Below are 17468 nucleotides of genomic sequence, written 5' to 3' on the forward strand. Positions count from 1 at the left end.
TAGCTAGAATTACCTACATGGTATGTGTTTTACTATACTTCTCAATTTCACCACCTCCATTTTTATGTTCTGTTCTAGTATGTCTTCCATAAGGAATGCAAAGGTTTGGAAGATTAACATGAGCCAACAGGCAGTATGGAGGATCAGGAAAACGAAAGCCATCTTTCATACACCTAGGTGTCCTTTCTTCTGTGAATTTTCTACGACTTGTCCACGATACAAGATTGCCGACTCTCTCCCCTTGGTGCCATTAGATGACTTATCTCTTCTTCACTGAGTTGTTTATCTCACAAACAATAGCAACGTCAGTCACCACGTAACATCACAGCGTCACGTGGTAAACACCGTCACGTGGTCTCGATACAAACTGAAGGAAAAATCAGAAATCGCACACTGTGTAACCGTCTTCAACATTTGTGAAGGTAGGCAGTGTTCCTGTGTCTTATTGCAGTATGTGTTTGTGTAAATGGATGGGCAGGTAAAAATAATGAATATTTTCCTATAAATTTATAAATATCTTGATAATTCAACGGCAACCGTTAAGTGTTAAAAAAAATTTAAGTATTTATTTTTCGATGATAATTATTACAATTGAAGTGTATAAGGACCGATATCATGTTAAAGTAACAAATATTTTAGCCCTCAGTAAAACTATTTTTCTTTTAAACTTATAAAACTTTAACATCAACAAATAACTGAGCATCGTGTCGGTACGAGAGCAACAGCAACATTTTTTGAATTTCAGAACAAAACGCCAACTTAGTAAAATGTATGCACGCATAAAACAGTTGAAAGCAATATTTCCGTACTATCAAATTATTTTTTATAATACATCAGCTTCAGTCTCCTTGACTAAACAAGTTTCCCAAGAAAGATTTCTTGAGATCATCTTAGGGGCATGCCGCTGATGTTAAAGTCTAAGAGAAGTAATCGAACCAAGACTAACAAAAAAAAAATTTTTTTCTAAGTTAGCAATCCAAAACTATCAGAGATAATGTGTATTTTTTGTTGTTTACAGGGCGGACCGATCTGCAAATTTCATCATGAAGGTCCTTATTCTTTCCTGTCTTCTAGCTGTGGCACTGGGGTAAGCGTCCATTTTCTTAAGGCTTTTAGAGGATTGTAAACTTAAGAAAAAAATTAGTTATGAGCGACTCTTGAAGATTTTTAATGAAACTCAGTAAATATGCCCAGGTGATTCCCTATTTCGCAGCAAGTAGTTGACAGCAATAAAGAAGTGTATTGAAAATAAGGACTTAAAATCTTGTACAGGTACCTAGCAACCCTCCTACACAAAGGAATGAATGACTCATATAACTTAAAACCGTTTAATTTATTCATTTAGGACATTCTACGACGAATGTAAAAGAAGTTTTGAAGCTACCGACATCAACCATGATGGTATTATACGCCCAGATGAGATGTCGACTGTCTTCACAAAGACTGACGCAAACAGTAATCGTCATTATTATCATCTTCGTCGTCGGCGTCAACCCTTTCTAATCTTCCGCTTTTATTTATCTGATAGTTTTACCAGGGTTTTTTTTTCCAATTTTTTATTTTCTCCAACAATAATGTATCTTATAATATGAAACACAAAACATTACACAAAAGTTGCTTTGTATCAGAAATTCACAGGCAAAAATTTACCTATAAGTGTTGTAATTAAAAGAGACAAAAACAAACAAAAACAAAAACAAAAAAAAGGTACGGCAAAAATTTGTTTAGGACTGAACACTGTGCATCTATACAGCATTCAAAAAGAAGGGTGTGCATGCACACACAAAAGAGCATAGACAGAGACTGAGAAACATGTAAAAGGAGTAAACTGTACTAAACTTTTCAGCAGCCCACAGAGATGAGCACTCCCGTTTGAAGTATCAACTGACCAGTAGGAGAGATTAAATGTTTCCCCAAGAAAGCATAATGCCAATACTGTCCAATAACATGTGGCAACCACATGATTACAAGTGGCAAAATTTGGGCAGTACTCATAGGTTTAATTCACAATTTGACCATTTCCCAAACTCAGAAAATATCCACACAAAAAATATTCACACAAGAAAAACTCTGGAAATGACATATTAAATGACCCATCTTAGTTAACACCAAAAAAAAAAAACTTAATAACCCTTTCTAATCTTCCGCTTTTATTTATCTGATATTTTTACCAGTTTTACTCATTTACTCCGTTAAGGCTACCGACAAGCTCTCGAAAGCACAGAAACCTGTGTACATAATTTACATTTTACACATCTTATATTTAGAATAAAAATATAAAAAAATGTTGATGCTCATTAAGCCGGTCTGCGAATGTTTATTAAACTGAAGAGATGTTTGAATTGTTTTCACAAATCTCTTTCTCAGACGACGGAAACATAACCGCTGAAGAGTTAACAGTTATTCATCAACCCGGGACACCCGAGGTAATCCAGGCTTATTTCAACTACTACGACAAACTAGATGGCGCTGCTGACGGTGTGATCTCTATGGCAATTGCTCAACTGCTTTTTGACATCCTCGACGCTGGCAGTAAGCAAACAACTTTGACACCAGCTCATACCTGCACTGGATCGTACAAAGGACTCTTGACAAGTCCTTTTTATGGTTGAACAATAACATTTGTGGTTTTAAATTTCATTTATTGTTTCTAAATATGTATGTAGCTAAGGCGGTTAAAATATGTTGAGTGCTTAATTTTAAACTCGTTTATGTTGTGAGTTCCACTTTTTAAACAACTGAATTGAATTTTCAGATGATGGTGAAATCACACTTGAAGATTGGTTTGCGGCTCTTATACAGGTAATATCACACAGACAGACAGACAGACACACAGACACACAGACACACAGACAGATACACATGCCGAATTTTAAGATAAACTACTACTGCTGCTGTTGAGTAGTCATATCCGAATATATCCTCGTTGATGGGTAGCCAAGCAAACTTTGAATGCACCATTGTGAATGAGAGCAAGAAAACATTACATGTAATGTAAGTAGTTAAAAAGATTCCTCTCAACTTTGTCAGGTACAGTATGGAATGAGAACAATATGATTTATGCCACTGGTCACACCTAATCCTCTTTTGGTCTTGGCAGCTAAAAGATGACATCCAAAACGAGATGATGGCTTCATATGCTGATTAACAGGCTGATACATCCGACACCTGACAGATGAAGGGAGGTGATGTTTCAGCAACCAACAGCATGACACCGGACAGAGGATTCTAATACAATTCACACTGTTTGCAATGAACGATGATGGCTTTTCGTTATGTGTTCTGTGAGCAGATATTGATGATAAGAACCCATAATAAGAGAGTTAACAATAAAAATATAATTGAACTATTAATAAGATCTCAGTTTTGACTTAAAGTGAGGAATTGACTGTGGGAGAAACGGAGCTAAAATATTTTGCAATATTTCATTTTTACAAGGAGGGTTAAGAGCAGGGCAAGCAACCTCCCCTTGGAAAACAACCCCTTGTATAGAAACAGCAACATATTCTCACGGACAAGGCAAAAATCAGGATAGGGACCTGGAACATCCAAACCCTATACGAAAAACGAAAATCAATTCAGGTAGCCTTGACATGAAGACCCTGACTATGACCAAACACAAGAGTAGCTGTACTGATGACACCCGAGGCTGCAAAATCACTAATAGCATGGGAACTTGTTACCTCACGACTAATGCCAGCAAGGTTCAACTCCAAAGGAAAAAAGATCACCACCTTCCAGTGCTGTTCATTATATGACCAACTGCATTAAAAAAAGCAGATGTAATTTGGCCATTTACCCTAGTCTACCAGGGTGTCTTTCTCTGGTCGCAAATCATTCTGTAGGTTGTACCTATACTATCTTACAAAAGAATACACTCGCCATTCTGGTTACTTTCTTGTTATTTTACATCCAAAATCAAATAAACTGCCTCACTAACTCATGTCAGAAGCTTAAATTAGAAATAAAATGTACAAAAACTAAGGTAGCGGTCTTTAGGATGAGGGATTTCTATGAAGAAGGGAAAATTACAGTATACAATGCTAAGCGACATGTGTGTGCGTCTAAAGATCAAGTTCGGCAACTCGACAGTTGAGACGACGCGGCTTATTGTCTCCCCTGCCTGACGCCTATATACACACACACAACGACAGACAGACACTGTCACTGGACCTGCTGCAGATCAATTCAAGTAACAGATTCGTGAATTCACTGAAGTGTGGAAATAAATAATAAGACACATTGCTGGAAGATCGTTTGCCAGCACGTGCAGATTATTTCCCAGACAAACATTCACCACGTGTTCTCATACATCATCGGATAATCTTGTGTTTATTACAGCACACAGTCACCTGTCACACCTACTTACAGATTACAAGGCAGCAGATTTTTTTTTATCACAAGTTTCGTCTTGATTTATTGGTTTGATCCTCAGGAATTAAAGTATATATTCGGTCCCGCTACCTACTGACCGTACACACATCACAACCCAAGTACTCTTGGTTCCATTGAACTACTTCTTCTTCAAACGGTAAATATATTGTAAGATAAACAAAAATTGTCTAATACCAAATTAATTTGTATAATGCATCAGCTGCAGTTACCTGACTAAACAAGTATACCAAGAAATATTTCTTGAGATCATCTGATGGACATGCCGCTGTTGTTATAGTCTAAGGGAAGTAATCAAAAATATTAGAGGTAATGTGTAATTTTTGTTGTTGACAGGGAAGACTAATTCGAAGATTTTTATCATGAAGGTTGTCATTCTTTCCTGTCTTCTAGCTGCAGTTCTTGGGTAAGAGCTCATATTTTAAAGACTTTTATAGAATTCTAAACTAGTTATGAGTGACGCTTTAAGACTTTTAAATTCAGTAAATATTCTCAGACGCTTCTCTTTTTCACAGTATATAGTTCAACGCAATTAATAAGAAATAAGAGTAGTTAAAATCTCTTACAGATGCATAGCAACCGTCCTCTCTCTCACACACACACACATATAAACACACAGGCACCAAAAGCACATCCAGTTAACATCCTTAACAAATGGATGCATGACTAACATAAGACGACGACTAAACCGTTTGATTTATTCTTTCAGGGTGGGCTACGACGAAGTTCAAAGATCTTTCGCTGCTGTCGACCTCGACGGTGATGGGGATATACAGCGAGATGAACTGATGACTGTCTTCGAAAAAAAGACACAAACTGTAATCGTCATTATTATCATCATCATTATCGTCGTCGTCGTCTTCGTCAGCGATGACAGCATTACCTTTAATACCTTTCTAATCTTCCGCGTTTAATTATCTGAATTTTTTTACAAATTTTACTTATTATTTCCGTTAAGGCTACCGAAAAGCGCTCTATAGCACAGAAATCTGTGTACATAATTTACATTTTAAACATCTTATATTTAGAATAAGAATAATTAAATGGTTGATGCTCATTACGCCGGTCTGCGGATGTAAATTAAACTGAAGAGATGTCTGAATCTAGATGTCTCTCTAGAGATTATTGCACAAAACAAAAGCCTCAGTGAGACAAGAAAATAAAACCTAAAGCATACAGAATATAAAAAAGGATTATATGATAAGAAACAATACTCTGAAGGAGTTGAGCCTCTTTAGCCATTATTGCACGAAACAAAAGCTTCAATGAGACAAAAGAATAAAACCTTAAGCTTGTAGAATATAGAAAAACAACACAATGTGATAGGGAACAATACTCAGAAAATCAATACAGAGAATTTAGAAAAAAAGACATCGTGTGATAAAGAACAAAACAGAAAATTATTGCAAAATTATTCTTCTCGGAGATGCTTAGCTTCGTTAAGTTTGCAGAGGATAAAGGGAGGTAAGGACAACTTAACTAGCAGCCAGCTTTGAGGTTTACTTCCCTTTTTAATTTTAATTAGATAAATAATTAAATAAATAATTTAAATGATATAAATAGAATTAGTCAAAATAAATACCTTCTTTTTGCCACTGTTTTCTCTTAGAAACCAATTAGTAATCAGACGGTAATTACTGAAGCACCACAACGTGTGACTTTGTATGAATGTAGGTATAAAATGTGACAAAATATTACTTGAAGCTCACTTTCTCCTTCTGTCAATTCCACACGTCAATTCAAATCAGGGATCTTATAATTCAATTATGTTTTTGTTGCCTCTCCTATTATGGCTTCTTATTAGCAATATCTGCTCACAGAACACATAACAAAAAGCCACCATCGTTCATTTCAAACATTTTGAATTTTATTACAAGTCTCTGTCCAGTGTCTTGCTGTTATATAGCCTTATTTGCTAACACATCAGCTCCCTTTCTCTGTCAGGTGTCGCATGTATCAGCCTGTTAAGCTGCATATAAGGCCACAATCTCGTTTTGGATGTCATTTAATATCTGCCAAGACAAAGATATGATTAGGCGTGACAAGTTGCATCAATCACATTCTTCCCATTGCGTACTGTACCTGACAAAGTTGAGAAGAATCTTTTTAATTACTTATTTTCTATGTAATGTTTTCATTCTCTCAAGCATGCACGATGGGACAACTACTTAAAGGGGATAAGGATTGGTTGGAAGGTCACACCTTTCATCCTGCTGTGTTATCTCCTCATCCTTTGCGATTATTTTTACGGCCCGACGTTCTTGCTCCGAGTTAAAGATGATGATGATTGATGATGATGATGATGATGATGATGATGATGATGATGATGATGATGATGATGAATGATGATGATGATGATGATGATGAGGAGGAGGAGGAGGAGGAGGAGGAGGAGGAGGATGTGGTAGAGGAGAAGTAGGAGGAGAAAGAGAAGGAGCAGGAATTCGTGGAAGAGGAAGGTAAAGAGCATGATGATGATGATGATGATGATGATGATGATGATGATGATGATGATGACAATAACGGCTTTTGACGGTGAAGACAGTAAACACAAGCTCCTCCGTCTCTGATTCATAATTATAGTCAGATATGGCTATATTCAACAGTGGCAGTAGTTTATCTCAAAATACGGCATGTCTATCTATCTATCAGATATTACCTGTGGAAGACTCGACTGACAATCTTCAAGTGTGATTTCCCCGTCATCTGAAAATTCAGTTCAGTTGTTTGAAATGTGAAGCTCACAACATAAAACGATTTTAAATTTAAGCAGCAACATATTTTAAAACATAATAGCTAAGTACATATTTGAAAACACTAAATTAATTTTAAAATCAGAAATGGTATTCTTCACGACAAAAGATAACATTTTCAAGTGTCCTTTGTACAATCCTCTGTAGGTATGAGCTAGAAATACCTTTTGTTTCTACCCTTTAATGTCCTAGTGTCAAAGGAGTCACACTCACCGTCAGCGTCGAAGATGTCAAACAGCACAGGAACAATGGACAGAGAGATCACGCCGTCAGCAGCGCCATCTTGTTTGTCGTAGTAGTTGAAATTACCCTGAATTACAAGCTCGGGTGTCCCGGGTAGCTGAGTAGCTGTATACTCTTCAATGGTTATGGTTTTGTCCTCTGCGAATAAGTGAAAAAAATTCAGACATCTCTTCAGTTTAATTTACATCCGCAAACCGCCTTAATGAGCATCAATCTTTTTAGTATTCTTATTCTAAATATAAGATGTTTAAAATGTAAATTATGTACACAGTTTTCTGTGCTAGAGAGCGCTTGTCAGTAGCCTTAACGGAAATAATAAGTAAAATTTGTAAAAAAATAAAATAAAAGAGATAATTAAACGCGGAAGATTAGAAAGGTATTAAAGGTAATGCTGTCATCGCTGACAAAGACGACGATAGTGATGATAATAATGACGATTACTGTTTGTGTCTTTTCTTTCGAAGACGGTCATCAGTTCATCTCGCTGTATAACCCCATCACCGTCGAGGTCGACAGCGGCGAAAGATCTTTGAACTTCGTCGTAGCCCACCCTGAAAGAATAAATCAAATGGTTTAGTAGTTGTGTTATGTAAGTTATGTATTCATTTGTTAAGGATGTTAACTGGATGTGCTTTTGGTGCCTGTGTTTATGTGTGTGTGTGAGAGAGAGAGGAGGGTTGCTATGCATCTGTAAGAGATTTTAATTACTCTTATTCCTTATTTATTGCTTTGAACTATATGCTGTAAAAAAGAGAAGCGTCTGAGAATATTTACTGAATTTAAAAATCTTCGAGCGTCGCTCATAACTAGTTTAGAATTCTATAACTCTTAAAAATATGAGCTCTTACCCAAGAACTGCAGCTAGAAGACAGGAAAGAATGACAACCTTCATGATAAAAATCTTCGAATTAGTCTTCCCTGTCAACAACAAAAATTACACATTATCTCTAATATTTGTGTATCGTTAGCTTGCTTTTCTTTTAGTCTTGGTTTGATTACTTCCCTTAGACTATAACATCAGCGGCATTTCCATCAGATGATCTCAAGAAATATTTACTGGTATACTTGTTTAGTCAGGTAACTGCAGCTAATGTATTATACAAATTAATTTTGTATTAGATAATTTTTTATCTTACAATATATTTACCGTTTGAAGAGGAAGTAATTAAATGGAACCAAGAGAACTTGGGTTGTGATGTGTGTATGGTCAGAAGATAGCGGGACCGAATATATACTTTGATTCCCGAGGATCAAACCAATAAATCAAAACGAAGCTTGTGATATAGAAAAAATCTGCTGCCTTGTAATCTGTAAGTAGGTGTGACAGGTGACTGTGTGCTGTAATAAACACAAGATTATCCGATGATGTATGAGATCACGTGGTGAATGTTTCTCTGGGAAATAATCTGCACGTGCTGGCAAACGATCTTCCAGCAATGTGTCTTGTTATTTATTTCCACACTTCAGTGAATTCACGAATCTGTTACTTGAATTGACCTGCAGCAGGTCTAGTCACAGTGTGTGTCTGTCGTTGTTTGTGTGTGTAGGCGTCAGGCAGGGGAGACAATAAGCCGCGTAGTCTCAAGTGTCGAGTTGCCGAACTTGATCTTTAGACGCACACACATGTCGCTTTGCATTGCATACTGTAATTTTCCCTTCTTCCCTGAAACCCCTTATCCTTAAGACCACTACCTTAGTTTTTCTACAGTTTATTTCTAATTTAAGGTTCTGGTGAGGCAGTTTATTTAGTTTTGGAGTGAAGCCGATATGCTTGATAGAAACATCAGATCGTCTGCAAACATGAGAATGAACAGTTCAACTAGAGCCTACAGTATTTTGAATTGAGATCAGAACACGGGATGCTTCTCTCCGATTACATTCTCATTTTGTTTAAACATCTGTCATGGTTTTAACTTCTTTTTCTCATTGTCACTGTTCTTCTTGCGGTCTGTAATGACTTTAATTCCAAAATTAAACTCTAAAAATAAAATTATTTGTTGGGTACCAAGCTCGACTGTAAGTATGTTATACACGAAATCTTCAAGTAGTCTGCATGGGTTAGTTTATGTTCAAATATTTTAATTGTAGAAAATAGCAGTATGAACATTGTGAGCTGTATTGTATTTATATCTTACAATGTACTTACTGTTTGAAGTAGAAGCAAGTCAGTTGTATCAAGGGAACTTGGGTTGTGGTGTGTGTGGTCAGTAGATGGCAGGGCCAAATATATACTGTGATTCGTGAAAAAGAGATTTATTACTTAAGACTAAGCTTGTCATAAGGAAAACGCTACTGCTTTTAAACTGTAAGTAAATGTGACTAGGCGAGGAGGCGTTTTACCATAAAATCAAAAAAATCTCATGATGTATGCGTGAAGAACAGTGGTGAGGTGATAGTTAATACCAGCATTAAAACCACGTATTTACTTTTAAATTTCATGAATTTACGATTTTTTTTTGATGTCTCTATATGTCCCCTATTGTGTATGTGTAGGCGTCAGGCAGGGAGGGCAATAAGCCGCTTACTGGCAAGTGTCGAGTTGCCGGACTTGATCCTTACAGTACACACATGCGCTTTGCATTTTATGTTTTCTTTGGTGCAGGTTATATGCTGAGTTGTAGAGCCAATATCATGTGCGTCTAACAACAGTTTAATAACTACGACGACGACGACGACGACGATGCTGCTGCTGCTGCTGCTGATGATGATGATGATGGCGATGTCTACTCCAGTTCTTAAGTAGCATAGTATTAAACGATAAAAGTTATACGTTTTATGTACTCACTGAAAAAAGAAAAATAGAAATAAAAAAGTGAAAGAAACAACAACAACAACATTGAATTATAAGATCCCTGTTTTGAATTGACGTGTGGAATTGACAGAAGGAGAAAGTGAGTTTAATGTATTTTATTATTACATTTCATACCTATCAGGGTCAGGTCAGGTCAGTCCCATGCCCGGTCCGGGCGTAGGGGGGACCGTCCGGCAGCAGCAACAGACAGAATTTTCCACCCGGTCCTGTCTTCAGCAGACTAGAGAGCAAGTCTGGCATCTCGCGTCGTCCATTCTTTAATGTTGTGACCCAGCTTTCCTCGGACGACACGACGACGGCTCCCTTCGAGGGTTTCCTGTTAGGATCGTCTTGCGACAGGGTGTTGTGGCGGTGACGTGACCAACCAGGCGAGCTTGCCCGCTTCACTGTTGCCAGAAGGGCTCATGTGGGCCACAAGGGAGGTACGGTGCTCTGTACGTATGCGTTGGTTTCATACCTATACATTCACACAAAGTCACAAGTTGTGGTGGTTCAGTAATTACCGTTTGGTTACTAATTGGTTTCTAAGATAAAACAGAGGCAACAAGAAAATATTTATTTTTGAATAATTCTGTTGATATCATTTAAAATATTTATTTATTTATTTAATTATTTATTTAATTAAAATTAAAAAGGGAAGTAAACCTCAAAGCTGGCTGCTAGTTAAGTTGTCCTTACCTCCCTTTATCCTCGGCAAACATAACGAAGCTCAGCATCTCCGAGAAGAATAATTTTTCAATAATTTTCTGCTTTGTTCTTTATCACACGATGTCTTTTTTGCTAAATTCTCTGTATTGATTTTCTGAGTATTGTTCCCTATCATATTGCCTCGTTTTTTTATATTCTACAAGCTTTAGATTTTATTCTCTTGTCTCACTGAGGCTTTTGCAATAATCGCTTAAGAGGCTCAACTCCTTCAGAGCAGCATAAGCTTTAGTTAGACCACAGTAAATGTTGGGAGCAGGTTTTCGAGAAAAAAAATCATTCTATATCTCTTTAGTCGACCTTGTTGTAGAATCATATGTAAAATCATTTGTTTTGGTTTCTAGTCTCAATGTTTTGATACCATAGTGGTTTTTAGAAGGACGATTTCTGACTAAGAGAGCAGAGCGCTAATCTAAAGAGTGACAAACGACATTTAGAAAACATTTCATCAAATACAACTTTTATCTGCTGGGTATACAGCACAATGGGATAGACATACAAGACACAAGATACAAAATTGAGTTACCCCTTTAACGGAAAGTACATTTAAACAAAGAAAACTAGAGGTTTCGTAAACATCATTAATATAATTTCTTAGAGCGATAGGTTAATTCCACCGTCAAAGAAAAAAAGTAAGATAGACTACTATTAAACTTCCGTGAACAAAAAAAAAGATTATTTTTGATCAACCGTCAGCATTTACTACGTTCTTTACTTATAAAGAGGTGTATCTTTCTGTGTTTGTGATAGAGTGAGAGATAGGAAGAGAAAGACAGCGTGTGGTGGTGGTGGTGGTTGTGTTTCTTTCTTTCAATTTTTCGTTTCTTTTTCTTCTTCTTTCAGTGAGTACCTGAAACATATAACTTTTATCGTTTCTTTCTATGCTACGTAAGAACTGGAGTGGACATCGCCATCATCATCATCAGAAGCAGCAGCAGCAGCATCGTCGTCGTTGTCGTCGTAGTTATTAAACTGCTGTAAGACGCACATGATATTGGCCTCTACAACCTCAGCATATACACAAGCAACAAATATATATATGCTAAGCGACATGTGTGTACGTCTAAGGATCAAGTCCGGCAACTCGACACTTGCCACAAAGCGGCTTATTGCCTCCCCTGCCTGATGCCTACTCATACAAAAAGGGACATAGAGACATTCAGAAAAAAATTCGTACACTCACTGAAATTTAAAAATAAATAATAAAAATTAATACGTGGATTTATTGCTGGGTAATCAATAATCCTCGCCACTTCTTCACATCCATCATGAGATTTTCTTGATTTTATGGTAAAACGCCTCCTCGCTAGTCACATTTACTTACAGTTTAAAAGCAGTAGACGTTTCCTTATGACAAGCTTAGTCTTAAGTTATAAATCTCTTTTTCACGAATCACAGTATATATTGGCCTCCATGCAGCTACTGACCACACACCACGACAACGAAGCTCCCTTGGTACAACTGACTTGTTTCTACTTCAAACAGTAAGTACATTGTAAGATAAAAAAAAATATATATATATACCTTATACAATACAGCTTATATTGTTTCAGCTGCTATTTTTTACAAATAATCACCCCGAGGAAGTTACAGTCCAAGAGGGGGTATTGTGTCCGTTTACCCTAGTCAAACCAGACTGTGTTTATCTGGTCGCCGATCATTCTTCTAGGTTGTACCTATACTAACCTACAAGAGAATACACTCGCCATTCTGGTTACTACTATTATATACGATTTATTCAGAAGTGTGACGCTCACTTCCGTACGATTTTTATGTCGTGCTCAAAAAGAAATGTGATTTGTTTTTTAGTGATGCTGCTCTGCAAGTGAAGTGTGTTATTTAATCATCATATCAGTATTAGGAAGTGGTCATGCGCGTACAGACTACATGTATGTAGGATAGGGATGAGAGAGGTATAAGTGGATAAATGAATGAATGAGCGTGTGTGTGTGAGAGAGAGAGAGGACTGCTACCCAGTGTATAGAGCTCACATGAATGTATGATAGGAATGAGATGGGTACTGATGGGTAGATGATTGAAAAATTGCTTACATGTGCTCACCCTATATAAATGACAATGGCTGAAACGGCCTTTTGAGTCAATAAAATGTTCGAGTTCGAGTTCAAAGATGAAGCATTCTATATCTTGATTAGTTTGTCAGTCGATATTCCTTTGTTGATTACTTTTTATGTATATGTTTTTATCTTTATCTTTTAGGACTATCGTTTATCTTTAAATGACAAGTATTTTTTCAGTTTCATGTATCTAAACATTTGTTCCTAAGTTATTGCCTAAACGACGACTGAGTGTCAATACACAAGACTTGTAAAGTTTATACATTCGCTCCTAAAATATTTAGACGTTTAGATAACTGGATAATATGTTCAATATTATACCAAAGTGAAAGGTTTTCGGGTTTAATATAAAGTCAGATTTAAGGATTTAAAAAAGATTTTTCAAGGAAACATGAGTACTAAAGTTCAGAAACATTACTTGCTATATTTTATATGAAGATCAACTCGCAGTTTACCTGACATATTCGTCATGAAGCTTATCATCTTTCTTGGTCTTCTGGCTGTTGTGCTTGGGTAAGTGTCGATGTCTTTGGTTTAACAAAGAAAACAATCTGTAATTTTTTACAACTAAGTTTAGGGGGCGGTGTAGATAGTACATCTGAGTAATTTAACGGTAAAGTGGTCGTCAGAACTAATTAGTTTCTTTAATAACCGATAAAATGATAATACAATGATTTGAGATTCTTATTAAATTCCATTTTCTCAACATATAACTTCTAGCAGCACATAACTGTACATAACTTGCATATAAGCGCACACACACACACACTAGCACCAATGTCGGAGTCATGTGATCGTCTGATCAAAGAACTGCAAAATGTTTTTTTTGTTGTTTTCAGACGATAAAACCAACAGACTACCCCGAGCTTTTCTACCTCATCGACGCAGTGACAACATGGGTTATTAACATCAATGAAATGAAGCATTGGTTATGACAGTGAAGATGTGTAATGGTAATAATATTATCATTGTCATCATCCATTATCTGCTATATTTATACTGTAATATACATACACCTATGGAATTAGCCCGATCGCAAAGAATACTAAAATACTACTCTCACAATTTCAAATTATAAATTGTTTTCAGTTGACGCCCGGAGTGTACTCTAACCAAAATTATATTATCCACTTTGATGAATGTCAATAATAATCCGTGAAAATGTCTACTAAAAGAAACACGGGGAAGTTGCTGGATAAAGTGTCTGTGCACCATGACAGTGGGATTTAGGTGACGTGAGTTCGGATCTCGGTTCACGCAAGCGGATGCTTATAAAGTCATTACACTAAATTTAAAGTTCCATCCAGTTTTGATGCAAAACCTTTGTTAAACAGCAGTGCATACGCATTTTAAATCCTTTTTTTTTTTTATTTACTTCTTTGTAGTGTTCACCTGACACTAAATGTATTATTATTCAAGTACGATTTTAATTACACTTTTAATCTCTGTTTAATGGGATCTTTTGTCACACTAAAACCAAAGCTAGTATATAGCGAAATTATATCTGTGATTGGTGTTATTTAAATGCATGTAAGTATGATTATGTAAATGCTTGTAATATTCATAACAAATACTTTTCTTTCAAACTATCTTCATAACAAAATGTTGTTGGTATGCTTGTGATACCATTTGTCGGTGAGAATACATTGGAGGTTTAAGACATTGTGTAAAATACACTTTAAAGGTCTAGTGAAGTGTTTTTAATAATTGGGTAAATTTCGGTGGCAGATACCTATTTATTAAAAAAAAAAAGCATTTGCACTCGATTTGTAAACAAATTACTCTGGCAGGCGATGGAGTGCTGACCTTTGACGAATTCCGACTGCTGGTTCGCATCCCGGGTCACCCCCTCTTATTGGAAGTGCTTTTTCAACTTCTTCGATGAACTGGACCAGAAGAAAGACGGCAAAGTCGAATAAATCTGCTGTCATCCTCCTTTCAATGGCTCGACGAAGACTGGAGTTTGATCTTAAGTAACGTCCTTGGGAGGAATAATCTAAATGTATTAAAAATTATTATTAAATCATTTAAAAAATAATACTCTTCAAATTGATTTCAATGCTCGTCAGTGTTTTCATCAACTCAAACGTTTTCTGGTTTAGAAGTAAATAAACAAGCTGATCGTAATTGTGTGTTTCAAGCAGCACTAATTATCTAAACTGTATTTATTTTCAGACGACGGTGTACTCACTCTTGCGGAGTGCATATCGCAATACTCTCTGGTAATATAATCAGCTCATCAACAAAACAGACAGGCAAACAACAAACAAACAAACAAGCAGATACATAATATTTTAAGATGGGTAACGACTGTGAGATAAAAAAAAAAAAAAAATGAAATCCTGTAGGTTATAAGTTGGAAATGTTAAGTTATGCAGTGTAGGTAGGTGAAAATGTTTTATTCATACTTGATTTTGTTTTCGGTTTTCCAGATGTTCGGCGAAAACACTAACAGACGAGTCGACCTAGTCTGAGTATTAACAGGCTGCTAAAAAGACTACTGGAAAAAAGACAAATAAATTTCTAGTCTGAGTATTAACAGGCTGCTAAAAATGACTACTGGAAAAAAGGACAAATAAATTTTTAAAAGTTTCAACAATGGCAATGTTTTTTGTTGTTTGTTTTAGAGGCGTGGTGTTAATAATACATCTTGTACTACGATTTCCACTGTTTAACCTCCGTACATTTTTGAATGTTGTTTTGCTTTTAAAATTTTCTAAAATAAAGCAAACACCGTTAAAAAATAACAATTTTTTGATCAGTTTCATACATCATGGTTGAATGATCTGATTATCTCGCTAATTCTTTCGATCTTTTTATCTCTTTCCTCATTTTCTGGAATGTTGATTGATTTCAATGCAAATTTCACCAGCACTAACTTATAATTTTTCATTATTTTTCGATTGTAAAAAGCTACCTTTTCATTTCATTACCACACAGCGAAAAGAGACTGGATCGATGATCACTAATCGAGAAGTACATGTGATAAGAATGTTCAAACATAAACTCTAGCAAGCAGGGGATGGTGATCATACTCCGTATTTGTTGTTGCATAAGGAAAACAATAGCAAACATAAAATATCTTTTCTTAAATTATTCTGTTTATATTATTTAAGTATTATTTGGTATTTAATTATTATTTTATTTAATTTATATATTTTAAAGGAAGTAAACGCGTAAAGTTGGTAAGGGCTTAGCTGTAGTTATATCTCCCCCTTTAGCCTCTAAATTTGCAAACAACACACAAAGCCCAGCATCTCCGAGAACAAAGTTACAGACGATTGGTGAACAGACACATTTTACGTCACACTAGACTGACCATTGGAAAAACTAACAGAATACTCTAAATCTCGCCACGGAGATGTCAAGAAGCAAAAATACCAGAGCTTATATGTAAACAGAAACCGATGACTAGAGCACTGACTTGTTGTTTCTATGTACAGGACACCTAAGAGATGAGAAGTGAAAGAAAGACGTTAATTTTTCTTAGAGTAGACTATGCTTGTTTAAAATTATTTTCCTTGTCTGTCTCTGTCTACTTTTTCTAGTCTTTCTCTGTTCTTCTCTTTCTCCGACTGTTGATCGTGTGAAGTCGTCTTTTGTATCGATGTATTGTTATGTATGTTCTCCACCTGCTGTGCGTTATTTATCATTTTTCATGTATTTTTGTCATTATTGTATAAAAAAGGAAGGCAATAAGGTAAATCAACTTTTTAAAACGGTCGCGACCTCTACGCTCCTCGATGAGTAACAAGAATAGCTAAATTCTTTCATATACACCTAATGTCCTTTTCTCCTCTGTTAACTTTCTCTACGGCTTGTGCACGAAACAAGATTGCCGACTCTCTCCTCTTTGGTGCCATAGATGAGGTCACTTATCTCTTCTTCACTGAAATTGTTCAAAAAACATTATCTCACAAAAAAATAGCAACTGTCAGCACACCACGTAAACATACAGTCACGTGAAAACACCGTACGTGGAAAGAATCTCGATACAAAAACTATGAAAAAACACTGGAAAACATCATTTATAGATTTGGGCAGTTTGTATAGCTGTTACACAGAAAACACTGCGCGCACTGTGTTAACCGTCATTTTTTAGAAGCATCTTGTGAGGTAGATTTGTTTGTGTGATCCTTAAAATGTTCCAGTACAGGTATGTTGTTTGTTTTTAACTTGTGTGAACATCAATGGGTCAGTTGTAAAAAATTATGGAAGAATTTTTACAAAAATAATTTATAAATATCTTGAGATTCACGACAACGTTAAGTGGGAAAAATTTTTATATTATTAAATTTTATTAAATAAAAGAAAATTATATAAATAAAAGAATTTTTAACTCAGAATTAGATGGGTGTGATTTTTAACTCACTTTATTTTAGAGTTTCTCTTGCAGTCATCGAGGGCGATGATCTATTTGATGGTGCTGGTACCTTCTTGCCTGCGCGTCACTATGAATAGCTAGCTGTCCAAGTATGCTCTGCCATA

At 36.0% G+C, this 17468-nt stretch overlaps 2 protein-coding genes across 4 annotated transcripts in view; one reads left to right on the top strand and one right to left on the bottom strand.

Moving 5' to 3' along the window:
- The first annotated feature begins 337 nt into the window (after positions 1–337).
- The window catches only part of LOC112569335, a 94198-nt gene continuing 77067 nt past the window's right edge, over positions 338–17468 (top strand). Inside the window, exons 1-6 of one of the 3 annotated variants that reach the window (XM_025247112.1) lie at positions 416–478; positions 1019–1087; positions 1346–1455; positions 2368–2532; positions 2756–2802; positions 3101–3356. In XM_025247112.1, coding sequence (XP_025102897.1) covers positions 453–478; positions 1019–1087; positions 1346–1455; positions 2368–2532; positions 2756–2802; positions 3101–3148 — 465 coding nt within the window. In that variant the 5' untranslated portion in view covers positions 416–452 and the 3' untranslated portion in view covers positions 3149–3356. Of the gene's footprint in view, positions 479–1018; positions 1088–1345; positions 1456–2367; positions 2533–2755; positions 2803–3100; positions 3357–17468 lie in introns of those variants that run through there. The other 2 variants (XM_025247113.1, XM_025247111.1) reach the window with 2 other exon arrangements.
- On the bottom strand, positions 6246–9602 carry LOC112569358. Its single transcript, XM_025247152.1, has 6 exons — positions 9535–9602; positions 8237–8306; positions 7830–7939; positions 7359–7526; positions 7052–7098; positions 6246–6404 (listed from the first exon to the last, which is right to left on the bottom strand). The coding sequence occupies exons 2-6, from the start codon at positions 8278–8280 to the stop codon at positions 6357–6359; spliced, it is 417 nt and encodes a 138-aa protein (XP_025102937.1). The 5' UTR covers positions 8281–8306; positions 9535–9602; the 3' UTR covers positions 6246–6356.

This window comes from Pomacea canaliculata, linkage group LG7 (genome assembly GCF_003073045.1).
Source record: "Pomacea canaliculata isolate SZHN2017 linkage group LG7, ASM307304v1, whole genome shotgun sequence".
Classification (NCBI taxonomy): domain Eukaryota; kingdom Metazoa; phylum Mollusca; class Gastropoda; order Architaenioglossa; family Ampullariidae; genus Pomacea; species Pomacea canaliculata.

What these genes read in the sequence shown, in the direction of transcription:
- LOC112569358 (XM_025247152.1), bottom strand. Translation starts at nt 8,280, where the DNA reads ATGAAGGTTGTCATTCTTTCCTGTCTTCTAGCTGCAGTTCTTGG. An exon ending in CTTCTAGCTGCAGTTCTTGG is followed by an intron (nt 7,940 to 8,236) that starts GTAAGAGCTCAT and finishes TTATTCTTTCAG; the next exon opens with GGTGGGCTACGACGAAGTTC. An exon ending in GTCAGTCGAGTCTTCCACAG is followed by an intron (nt 6,405 to 7,051) that starts GTAATATCTGAT and finishes TTGTCTTGGCAG; the next exon opens with ATATTAAATGACATCCAAAA.